The 12,616-nt window shown below is 51.4% G+C and overlaps 1 protein-coding gene across 1 annotated transcript in view; it reads left to right on the top strand.

Moving 5' to 3' along the window:
- Positions 1–1,107: 1,107 nt before the first annotated feature.
- Positions 1,108–12,616, top strand: part of LOC149429090 (KICSTOR complex protein SZT2-like) — a 74,548-nt gene continuing 63,039 nt past the window's right edge. The window contains exons 1-3 of the mRNA XM_089666743.1: positions 1,108–1,243; positions 3,653–3,842; positions 8,399–8,452. Of these exons, the coding sequence (XP_089522869.1) occupies positions 1,126–1,243; positions 3,653–3,842; positions 8,399–8,452 (362 nt within the window). The 5' untranslated portion in view covers positions 1,108–1,125. The remainder of the gene's footprint in view (positions 1,244–3,652; positions 3,843–8,398; positions 8,453–12,616) is intronic.

Raw genomic sequence — 12,616 nt, forward strand, 5'->3', positions numbered from 1 at the left:
AAGACATTTGTGGTTATTTCATTATAACTGTTATGTTATATTTGTCTGACCTACAAGTGCCTCTTTAATGTAAATGTAAGCAAGATGACTGAATGATCAAAAGCAATGTCAAACTGGCCAAAACACTCAATTTCAGTGGGGGTTGAATAATTTTGGACACAACTGTATAAATACATCAGTGGGTCATATAGTGAACTCGGTGTAGTTATTCCCCCTGAGGTCATCACAGAGGACAAGGGGGCGCTCTTTAAATCTGGAGGAAAAGAGATTTAATTTGCAAACATGGAAAGGTTTCTTCACAGTAAGAGCTGTGAGAATGGAATAGACTCCCTCCAGAGTTGGTTGTGGCCAGCTCAGTGGATTGCTGTAGGAAAGTCCTGGATTCTTTCTTGGATACACAGAATATAACTGGATATAACATTTATAGGGAAAGTTGATCCAGGGAATATCCGATTGCCTCTCGGGGGATCAGGAAGGAATTTTTTTCCCCTGCAGGAGCAAATTGGATCGTGCTTTGTTGGTTTTTTTTGCCTTCCTCTGGATCAACTGTGGGTGTAGGATCGTGTGTATGTATATGTGTATATATATATATTCAATTTATGGTTGAACTGGATGGATATTTTGTCTTTTTTTAGCCAGACTAACTGTGTAACTATTTAATTTTTCCACAAGGCAATCAAAATGCTGAGAGGATGACATTGGCTGGTGGGGGATGTAACCATCTCATTGCTGGAAGGTGGAGGGAAGTGTTTCTGGGGTTTAGTTCTGCTGTAAGACAGTTGTGATTCTTGGAGAAAGCCCTTATCTGTTCCTCCTTGGTGTGGAAGATCTCCAGTGTCCTACACAGAGCCCTGACCTCAACTATATTGGACACTTTTGGGATGGATTGGAACCCCAATTCTGAGGCAGGTCTTTTCCTCCAACATCAGTACTTGACCTGATCAATGTACTTTTCTGACTTAATGTGCAGAAATTCCTCCAGAAATGTAAATGGAGGCTGTTCTAAAACTGCTGACCTTATAGTATAGCTGCAACATGATTTTTGCATTGTTTCGTGCTAGTAACATATATTATTGATCTTTATTTTTCCTTTTCTTTTTTTCTTCTCTAGATGTCCAGAAGTTGATGACCTCTCCAGACCTCTCTTTGTCCACAGACGGAAGCTCATTGTGTAACTCTTTTCAATCAGAGACCCTTCCATCAGGAGCTGTGGTTCCCACACTGAGCATCACCCCTGCAACAGGTAAATGACACTGAACATGTGCTGGGCAAAAATAAAAAAGGCATACAATTGCTTAAATTTTCAGCTGAAATCCAGATAGATATTCCATATTCAATGAACCGGTTCCGCGCTTCCCTATAGCAGAAATACTGCTACAGGGAAACGCGTGTGCGGAAAATCACGTAGATATACAGTTCTGGGTAGAAGGGGCGTGCACCGCCATTCATGGTCTCGACTGTCAATTACCAGATCCCGGCCGGCGATTACTCGCCGGCACCTGCTGATTGGCGAATATATCCGATACCTGTGTATGAACAACTCAGATCTGTCCCCTGTCAGTTCCTGCACACTGCTTTGTATGGCTCTGCTTATGGCTCAAAATATTGTTGGGTATGAGAGACACAGGGTTGCAATGTTGTTTAACCCCTTCACGCCTAATGAGAAAACATATCTAAATGCCTATGCTCAGTTTTACAATGTTGACATGTTAGTAAAACCGTACATATCATCACAACTACTTTGTACGTCCGGGTGGATTATATCGCGTTTTTTTTCAGGACACAATGGGCTTTCATTTGGTGGTAAATGGTAATGGATATCTCCTGATTTTTTTTTTTTTTTTTTTTTTTATTATTATCAAAGGAAAACTGGCCCAAAATAGTAGAAATAAAAATCATGTTTTTTTTATTTAGCTGTGTGTTTCTTGTTGCTACCATAACCTACCACCAAAGAACAATCCAAAATAAACTCCAGCTCTTGACGATCTCAGTGATACTATCTACCGTATTTTTCGGTTGAGACTGCGGACATAGTACAGGAGATGACCAGAGACTGCAGACATAGTACAGGAGATGACCAGAGACTGCAGACATAGTACAGGAGATGACCAGAGACTGCAGACATAGTACAGGAGATGACCAGAGACTGCAGACACAGTACAGGAGATGACCAGAGACTGCAGACACAGTACAGGAGATGACCAGAGACTGCGGACATAGTACAGGAGATGACCAGAGACTACGGATAGTACAGGGGATGACCAGAGACTGCGGACATAGTACAGGGGATGACCAGAGACTGCGGACATAGTACAGGGGATGACCAGAGACTGCAGACACAGTACAGGGATGACCAGAGACTGAGGACACAGTACAGGAGATGACCAGAGACTGCGGACATAGTACAGGGGATGACCAGAGACTGCTGACCTTTGGGGAAGGAGGGAGAGCGGGTACCTGAATTTGACAGGTACCCGCTCCCACTTCCGCGGACTTGTCTTTCCCTCTTTTTCCTGCGCCGGCTTCTGTGACAGCCGGGTGTCCACTGCGCATGCGCGAGAAGCGCTGCGCTTTGTCAATGGCCCGGCGCCTTCTGGGACCTGTCATGTGTCCCAGAAAACACTGGCGCATTCACAAAGCGCAGCGGGCACCCGGCTGTCAAAGAAGCCAGCGCGGAAAGACTGTGCAGCGCTGGAGCGAGGAACAGGTAAGGCCCCGCAGGAGAGAACAGATGAGCGGCCGGCCTGGTATTCTGACATGGTGGCGGCAAAAATACCGGACCGGCCGCTTTATATTCGCTCCATAAGACACACTGACATTTTCCCCCCTTTTTTGGGGGAAAAAAGTGCGTCTTATGGAGCGAAAAATACGGTATGTGTATGTTATTTGTTTGTCCCCATAGTACAGCCCAGAAACAATAGTGCACATTTTTGTTTTTGTCTTTGTTACCTAATACACACTGACACTAACTGACACTGATACCAATTTTTTTTTGTTAAATCCTGAGCTTTGACCCTGACTTTGACCCAAACACTTACACTGGCACTGGGCTAGATCAAACTTTGATCTAGGTATTTTTTCTTTATTTTTTATTATTTATCTTTTTGTAAAAAACAAAAATCAAACATTGTTTTCCCTCTATGCCAGGAGTTACAGAGATACAATATATCTCTCTCCTCCATTCATAAAGGGAAAAAAGAAAACGATCTGTCCGAGCTGTACAGTGACTGATCACTGTGATAGTCAATCAGATGCTCCCAGAGTGATCATGTGACCCGGAATCGGGAGTCCCGGGTCCTGATCGTTAGAACGGGACCTGGTGCTCTCAGTGACACAGTGGTCTTTGTGCTGGAGCGCGCCGTGCGCCGCACTCCCAGCACAAAGACAGGTACGCAAATATGTGTCCCCATGGAAAAATGCCCAGTTCTGTGAGGCCGCATATTTGTGTTATGTCAGCATCAAGGGGTTAAGTTCCTTCTGAGTTTTTCATACAATCACCGACATACAAGAAGACTAACATTCAGATTCAGATCAAACACAAATGTAACTCCAATGCAGTGGAAATGTCCGACCCGATAGGACTTTTGCTCTGAGGCTGCTGGAAGCAACTTGTTCCCTTACCTGTTACATCTCCTCATTTTTGTCCAACCAGGCAATGGGCAGGAAGCTGAACACAAGAGAGAGATGCACATTTCCTTCAGCCGTCAGTCTTCCCTGCAGGATATGAGCTCGAGCCGCCGGCTGCGCTGTCCAGTCTACGTATATAACTGCTCGCTGGAGGCATTACGGGAGCAGCTGGTCAGCCCCAGGCAACAGAGGCTCTGCTGTGACATCTTCTTCAGGTCAGTTCAGTTTCCACGATCCAAACTGCTGGTCAGTATTTTAATAATCCACATAGATAATGTGCATGACGGGTCATTTGTTAAGGGAATCCATCAGAACAGAAATATAAGAGATGACTTGTTTAACAAGTCAGGATCCGGGTCTGCCATCTTTATCCCTTCTCACTGCTTAGTGATTCTCTCTAATTCAACATGTAGTGAGAATTCGATCAGGAAGTCAGCCGTGGAACTTGTACCCGCCCAAGGACAAGACAGCCGTGGCAGCTTTTATTTCTGTCCTGACAGAACCTTCACATTTCAGGATTTTAGCATACGGACATAATGGGGCTGTGGGTGAGACATGTTAGGTTCAAATTAAATAGTGCTTTATTAGTATGATAATGTATTGATGTGCTCAATATACATTTTAAAGAACAACTAATAACATCCCTAAGCCCCCCCCAGAACAGCAGAACATTCTTCTGACTCATTGAGGTTAATTTACTAAAACCGGAGAGAGTGCAAAATCTGGTGCGGCTTTACATAGTAGCTTAGAAGCGTCAACTTCAGCTGGTTCAATTAAACTTTGACAACAGAACTGGAAGCTGATTGGTTTCTATGCACAGCTGCACCAGATTTTGCACTCTAGTTATAGTTTATCAACCCCCTTGTCTGATGCTTGGTTTATATCTGTGCGGGTGGTGCCGCTGAGGGTCAGCACGAAAATCCGTGCAGTTGCACTACCCGCACAGAGGAATGCGGACCCGTGGGCGGGTGCCACTAGTTCTAATGCCACGCTGCCCGCACTGGAAGACGCAAGCGGGCATTAGAGCCCGAGGTTCCTGTGCGGGCTGTGTTTTCAGAAGAAGTGCAAGGACTTCTTCCCTGGGTGTCATGGGGCACGGGAGTCCATTCAAATAAATGGGTTCTAATGCCCGTGCAAAATGGGGCCCACATGGCCACACATATGTGAACCGGGGGTTACAATCTCTCTTCTTTTCTTCTGCTTCAAATCCTTCACTCATCTCACTTCTGTGATCTCTTTGCAGCTTACCTGTCAACTCTCCTTACACATAACCTCTAGGGTTACCACAGAGCACCTACCCCAGTCAGATGACTAGCGTTAGTAATACACTAACACAGTTTGATGGCAAAGCCACACAAGTGGGGATATATATATATATTCTCTCTCTCCCTCTCTCTCCCCGCCCCCCTCTCCCTTTCTCTCCCCGCCCCCCCTCTCCCTCTCTCTCCCCGCCCCCCCTCTCCCTCTCTCTCCCCGCCCCCCCTCTCCCTCTCTCTCCCCGCCCCCCCTCTCCCTTTCTCTCCCCGCCCCCCCTCTCCCTTTCTCTCCCCGCCCCCCCTCTCCCTTTCTCTCCCCGCCCCCCCTCTCCCTCTCTCTCCCCGCCCCCCCCTCTCCCTCTCTCTCCCCGCCCCCCCCCTCTCCCTCTCTCTCCCCGCCCTCCCCCTCTCCCTCTCTCTCCCCGCCCTCCCCCTCTCCCTCTCTCTCCCCGCCCTCCCCCTCTCCCTCTCTCTCCCCGCCCTCCCCCTCTCCCTCTCTCTCCCCGCCCTCCCCCTCTCCCTCTCTCTCCCCGCCCTCCCCCTCTCCCTCTCTCTCCCCGCCCTCCCCCTCTCCCTCTCTCTCCCCGCCCTCCCCCTCTCCCTCTCTCTCCCAGCCCTCCCCCTCTCCCTCTCTCTCCCCGCCCTCCCCCTCTCCCTCTCTCTCCCCGCCCTCCCCCTCTCCCTCTCTCTCCCCGCCCTCCCCCTCTCCCTCTCTCTCCCCGCCCTCCCCCTCTCCCTCTCTCTCCCCGCCCTCCCCCTCTCCCTCGCCCTCTCCCTCGCCCTCCCCCTCCCCCTCTCTCCCCGCCCTCCCCCTCTCCCCCTCTCTCCCCGCCCTCCCCCTCTCCCCCTCTCTCCCCGCCCTCCCCCTCTCCCTCTCTCTCCCCGCCCTCCCCCTCTCCCTCTCTCTCCCCGCCCTCCCCCTCTCTCTCTCTCTCCCCGCCCTCCCCCTCTCTCTCTCTCTCCCCGCCCTCCCCCTCTCCCTCTCTCTCCCCGCCCTCCCCCTCTCCCTCTCTCTCCCCGCCCTCCCCCTCTCCCTCCCCCTCTCCCTCTCTCTCCCCGCCCTCCCCCTCTCCCTCTCTCTCCCCGCCCTCCCCCTCTCCCCGCCCTCCCCCTCTCCCTCTCTCTCCCCGCCCTCCCCCTCTCTCCCCGCCCTCCCCCTCTCCCTCTCTCTCCCCGCCCTCCCCCTCTCCCTCTCTTTCCCCGCCCTCCCCCTCTCTCTCTCTCTCTCCCCGCCCTCCCCCCCCCTCTCTCTCTCTCCCCGCCCTCCCTCCCTCTCTCTCCCCCCTCCCTCCCTCTCTCTCCCCCCCTCCCTCCCTCTCTCTCCCCCCCGCCCTCCCTCTCTCTCCCCCCCGCCCTCCCTCTCTCTCTCTCTCCCCCCGCCCTCCCTCTCTCTCTCTCTCTCCCCCCGCCCTCCCTCCCTCTCTCTCTCCCCCCCGCCCTCCCTCCCTCTCTCTCTCCCCCCCGCCCTCCCTCCCTCTCTCTCTCCCCCCGCCCTCCCTCCCTCTCTCTCTCCCCCCGCCCTCCCTCCCTCTCTCTCTCCCCCCCGCCCTCCCTCCCTCTCTCTCTCCCCCCGCCCTCCCTCCCTCTCTCTCTCCCCCCGCCCTCCCTCCCTCTCTCTCTCCCCCTGCCCTCCCTCCCTCTCTCTCTCCCCCCGCCCTCTCTCCCCCTCCCTCTCCCCCCGCCCTCTCTCCCCCCGCCCTCCCTCCCTCTCTCCCCCCGCCCGCCCTCTCTCCCCCCGCCCTCCCTCCCTCTCTCCCCCCGCCCGCCCTCTCTCCCCCCGCCCGCCCTCCCTCTCTCCCCCCGCCCGCCCTCCCTCTCTCCCCCCGCCCGCCCTCCCTCTCTCCCCCCGCCCGCCCTCTCTCTCTCCCCCCGCCCTCCCTCCCTCTCTCCCCCCGCCCTCCCTCCCTCTCTCCCCCCGCCCTCCCTCCCTCTCTCCCCCCGCCCTCCCTCCCTCTCTCCCCCCGCCCGCCCTCTCTCTCTCCCCCCGCCCTCTCTCTCTCTCTCCCCCCGCCCGCCCTCTCTCTCTCTCTCCCCCCGCCCGCCCTCTCTCTCTCCCCCCGCCCTCTCTCCCCCCGCCCTCCCTCTCTCTCTCCCCCCCGCCCTCTCTCCCCCCGCCCTCCCTCTCTCTCTCCCCCCCGCCCTCTCTCCCCCGCCCTCCCTCTCTCTCTCCCCCCCGCCCTCTCTCCCCCCGCCCTCCCTCTCTCTCTCCCCCCCGCCCTCCCTCTCTCTCTCCCCCCCCGCCCTCTCTCCCCCCGCCCTCCCTCCCCCCGCCCTCCCTCTCTCTCTTCCCCCCCGCCCTCCCTCCCTCTCTCTCCCCCCCCCTCTCTCTCTCCCCGCCCCCTATATTCTCTCTCTCTCCCTCTCTCTCCCTGCCCCCCCTCCCTCTCTCTCCCCGCCCCCCCTCCCTCTCTCTCCCCGCCCCCTATATTCTCTCTCTCCCCGCCCCCTATATTCTCTCTCTCCCCGCCCCCTATATTCTCTCTCTCCCCGCCCCCTATATTCTCTCTCTCCCCGCCCCCTATATTCTCTCTCTCTCCCTCTCCCCTCCCGCCCGCCCTCCCTCCCTCTCACCGCCCTCCCTCCCTCTCACCGCCCTCCCTCCCTCTCCCCTCCCGCCCGCCCTCCCTCCCTCCCGCCCTCCCTCCCTCTCACCGCCCTCCATCCCTCTTCCCGCCCTCCCTCTCCCCGCCCTCTTCCCGCCCTCCCTCTCCCCGCCCGCCCTCCCTCCCTCCCTCCCTCCCTCTCACCGCCCTCCATCCCTCTCCCCGCCCTCTTCCCGCCCTCCCTCTCCCTGCCCTCCCTCCCTCTCCCTGCCCTCCCTCCCTCTCCCCGCCCTCCCTCCCTCTCCCCGCCCTCCCGCCCTCCCGCCCTCCCTCCCTCTCTCTCCCCTCCCTCCCTCCCTCTAATTCTCTCCCCTCCCTCCCTCCCTCTAATTCTCTCCCCTCCCTCCCTCCCTCTAATTCTCTCCCCTCCCTCCCTCCCTCTAATTCTCTCCCCTCCCTCCCTCCCTCTAATTCTCTCCCCTCCCTCCCTCCCTCTAATTCTCTCCCCTCCCTCCCTCCCCTCCCTCCCTCCCCTCCCTCCCTCCCCTCCCTCCCTCCCTCTAATTCTCTCCCCTCCCTCCCTCTAATTCTCTCCCCTCCCTCTCTCTCTCTCTCTCTCTCTCTCTCTCTCTCTCTCTCTCTCTCATTTATTTATATATTATATATAATATATATATATATATATATATATATATATATATATATATATATATATATATATATTATTTGAAATCATAAAATGAGACATGCTCAAAGAAAATGTGCAAAGTGTGGGAAATATATAATATACATAACAACAAAAATTGTACTTTAGGAGACATGGCACCCACCAGTGAGCACCTGGCTAGCATTTGAGGTTATTAGGGGGTGGACACTATACTACGACCCCGTTTAAACCTCAAGAGCTTGCTGCTTGGTCCTGTACACGGAGCACAGATCCCGGAGCTGCTAACGCTATCCTCTCTCCCCCAGCGAGTTTAGACAAGAGTCAGTGTCGTGGGAAATCTTCCAGGAGGTGCAGTCCAGGTAGTATGAAGACTCAGTGCTGCTTTGCATATGAAGGAGATGGATTGGGAGGAAACTGGGAGCTGGGTGCGGCATTTGCGTGGCCTTGTGGGAACAGCGTAACCTCTGCTTAAGCTGCATGTGCAGAACACAATGAGTGTGTGACTTGTGTGATGCTGGAGCTGTCCTGTACTTTTTTATAACCTACATATATGGGTCTATGTACTAATGAGATGGTTTGTGTTCAGTTGTGCTGGAATCCACTGGAACCAATCAGATTTCATCATTTAAACCATCAGTGAACCGGAACCAAGTGCAGGGTCTCTGCTCCAGCATCTTTGTCCCCCCATTCTGAATATTCTACTGAGGATGCAAGTCAGGCTATTAGTCCGTCCTGACTCCATGAAATCTCAGCCACATGCAAGCCCTGCGGTAATAGGTGATAGCAGCCTCAGCCTAACTCCATCCAGTCTACACCCAGTCTACACCCATTTTTTGCCCTGCCCATGGGGCTTAGTCATGGAGGTTGCCACAAGTTTTTGGAAAATGAGGAAAGGAAACAAAAATGTACTTTTTTATTTTCTTTTTTCAAAGTGTTGAGACAAAAAATGAAATCTGCAAAATACTCAGCGTGCTCCCTCTTATCAAAAGCTTGGAGTGTCTACTTTCCAGAAAGGGGTCATTTGGGGTATGTGCGTACTCTCCTGGCATTTTAGGACCTTCCAAACCGTGACAGATAGTCGGGAAATCAAATGTGCAAGTTATTGCTTTTATTAGCTTGAAGGTGCTCATTGGATTTTGGGCCCCCCAAAACAGCTAGGCTTCCAAAAAGTCTCACATATATGGTATCTCCATACTCAGGAGAAGTAGCGGAATGTGTTTTGGGGTGTAATGACATTTATACCCATGACGTGTGTGAACAATATCTTGTTAATGTGTTTAAAAAAAAAAGAAACTTTTTTTTATCATTTACCAAAAACTTGTGGCAAAAAATAAATTCTTCCATGGACTCAACATGCCTCTCAGCAAACACCTTGGTGTGTCTAATTTCCAAAAATGGGTTATTTGGTGGAGGTGTTCGTACTGTCCTGGCATTTTAGCGCTTCAAGATATGAGAGAGGAAGTCGGAAAGTCAGAGCTGCTTAAAAGCTGCGTAAATTCCAGTGTATATACCATAGTTTGTAGACGTTATAACTTTCACACAAACCAATTAATATACACTTATTGTGTGGTGCTTGTCCAGAAAATACAAAGTTTCCTGGACATGGCTCAACAGTGCTTAGTCCAACTCAATTTTGTTCCGGGATACCTACAACTGGGGACACCTACAGACAAGCAAGACATACCTGCCTTATTCCAGCACTTCTAAGATTTGGCTGGTCTGGGTTCCAGCACCTGAACACACTGCACCAGGGTTTTTTCAAGTTCCTAATGTCTGCTGATGGCTTGTGTCTGTATTACTGTATTTGTTATTTTTTTGCAAATGTAGAGTCTGTAGTTTAAAACGGAGTTCCAGTCCCCCTAAAAAAAAATTTTTTAAAACCAGATCCGCGATGACATTACAAATATCATTCAAAATTGGAATAATGCAATATTAAAATCATTGTAATTACTTTGCAATTCGTTCATATTAACCAGGATCTGTGAAGCAGGCAGTCACCATGATGGCTGTGGGCATCTGAAGCCCGCAGGTCTTTACTTCCTGAATTCGTGCTGCTGGATATCCCAGCATGCAACACTCGTTCTCGCGCATGCGCAGTACACACAATGCTCGGCGCGACGTGTGCAGTACAGGTTGTCAAAGCAACGGTGGGGACGAATGAAGTTCCCGCCCCCCTCAGGCAACCTGTACAGCACTGCAAGGAAGGCTCGCGAACACAGGAAACCAAAGGAGTCCTGGGACACAGGAAACGACATCCCAAGAGACCTTGCAAATCGCCAATCTACGTAATCGCCTAGGCCAGGGGTAGGCAACCTGCGGCTCTCTAGCTGTTGTGGAACTACGTTTCCCGTGAGACATTGCAAAATTGACAGTTAGGGCTCGTTCACACTTGGCTGTTTTACCAACGCTTGCCAAACGCCCCTATAGCGTTTGGCAAGCGTTGGTCCGGCGTTTGCGGAGCGTTTTTTAACACTCAGCAAACGCTCCGCAAACGCCGCATGCGCGGTTTAGTGGCGGTTGCTAGGCGTTTGCTGAGCGTTAATAACTCCCCACAAACGCCTATAATACAGTTTGAGTGGTGTTACCGCTCCGCAAATGCCCCGCAACCGTGTCGCCACCGCAAACGCCGGCCGGGCGTTTGAGGAGCGGCACCATAGACGAGAATAGGAGGCTTCAAAGCCTCCTGACTCGACCAGAGGCGTCCGTTTTGACGCGACGCAAACGCTCCCGTTAGAACAGCACCATGTGCTGTAATGTGCAGAATTGGCAGAGGCGTTTGGGAAGCGGTAAAAACACTTCCCAAACGCCTCTCTGCCGTCTGCGCACAAGGCTAGTGTGAACGTAGCCTTACAGCTATGACTTGCAGAGGCATGATGGAACTTGTAGTCCTGCAACAGCTGGAGAGCCGCAGGTTGCCTACCCCTGGCCTAGGCGGTCGGGACCGGAACTGCAGGCTTGCAGAGGATAAAAAGGTATGTAGAACAAAAAAAAAAAATCCAACTTGTGCTTTTTTTTCCCAGGGACTATCTAATAAGGCAAATGAGTAAAAATGGGTGGAACTCCGCTTTAAGTCATCTCTTTTCTTTGCTAACTCAAGTTATTCGAGATGCAAGCTTTTGGGTCCTCTTAGATCCCATCCTCGGTTTCCTTGAGAATTCCATGAAGCCCGGGGAAGGCATTTAAGGGGTTCCAAAAGCATACTTCTTTAGTAACATAAGTTAGTCATGATAAGGTATCACCTAAACTACTTTCTGTATGTGGTTATGGATAAAGCATACGTTTCAGGTGACGGGTACAACATGTCCAGGTCACAATCTCCAGTGTACATTATTCTACAACCTGTTTAGAGCAAGAAATGTTCTCATGTTAAATTCCACGCAAACAGCCGCCCATGCAGTAGAAATACATATATGTTTAATGTTCTGAAGGATGTGTCATCTTTGCTAACCTCTCTTGCAACAAACACATATTTGCTACCCAGTAAGGTCTTGTTCACACGGGCAGCCTAGGCGTGGTCAAACCAGGCGGTTGAGCTGTAGTTTTACCCTCCCCTCATCTGACAACCTAAACACGGAAATGATGCCACTCTGGGCTGTCATGCAATGGCCACCATCCTTTTTTTTTTTTTTTTTTTTTTTTTTTTTCCCCCACTAGTTTTTATTGTTTTTCTGGTTCAATCGTTTTTTTTTCAGTTAAGAAGAATAACAATAAAAGCACTAGGTCTGCCCACGCAGGGGCTTGATTTGACAGTATGGGTGAATACAAAACCAAATACGGTTCCAAAGAAATAAACCGCAACAACAGTGACTAAAGCTAGTAGCTGTAAACAAATGGTGGCTAGCAACGTCAAACCTGGACCAGTAAACAACCTAACAATAGCGCAGTATGAAAAAAAGGAAAAAAGCCGGGCAGGAACCCCACAAAGAACGTCTCCTGAGGGTAACTTTAAAAAAACTGTTTTATTATTATTATTATTATTATTATATCTCCTAGATTGTAAGCTCCCAGGATCAGGGCCCTCCTATCCCTCTTGTATTGAACTGCATTGTTGCTGTATTGTCTCCCGTTATATTGTAAAGTGCTGAGCAAACTGTTGGCGCCATAAATCCTGTATAATAATAATAATATGGCGCCAACAGTTTGCTCAGCGCTTTACAATATAACGGAAGACAATACAGCAACAATACAGTTCAATACAAGAGGGTTAGGAGGGCCCTGATCCTGGGAGCTTACAATCTAGGAGGGAGGGGCTAGTGGTACAAAAGGTAGTAACTGTGGGGGATGGACTGGTTGGAAGAGTAGAAGATTCCATTATTAGCTGAGAGCAGGATAGGCTTCCCTGAAGAGAGAGGTGTTCAGAGATCGTCTAAAAGTGAGCAGAGTAGGCGATAGTCTGATTTGGGTAGAGAGTTCCAGAGGATGGAGGAAGCTCTGGAGAAGTTTTGGAGATGAGCATGGGAGGAGGAGACAAGGGAGCTAGAGAGCCGGAGGTCTTGTGAGGAGTGGAGAGTATGGTTTGTGTG

Source organism: Staurois parvus, unplaced genomic scaffold (genome assembly GCF_062004578.1).
Source record: "Staurois parvus isolate SC_StPar_1 unplaced genomic scaffold, SC_StPar_1.0 ptg002813l, whole genome shotgun sequence".
Taxonomy (NCBI): Eukaryota; Metazoa; Chordata; class Amphibia; order Anura; family Ranidae; genus Staurois; species Staurois parvus.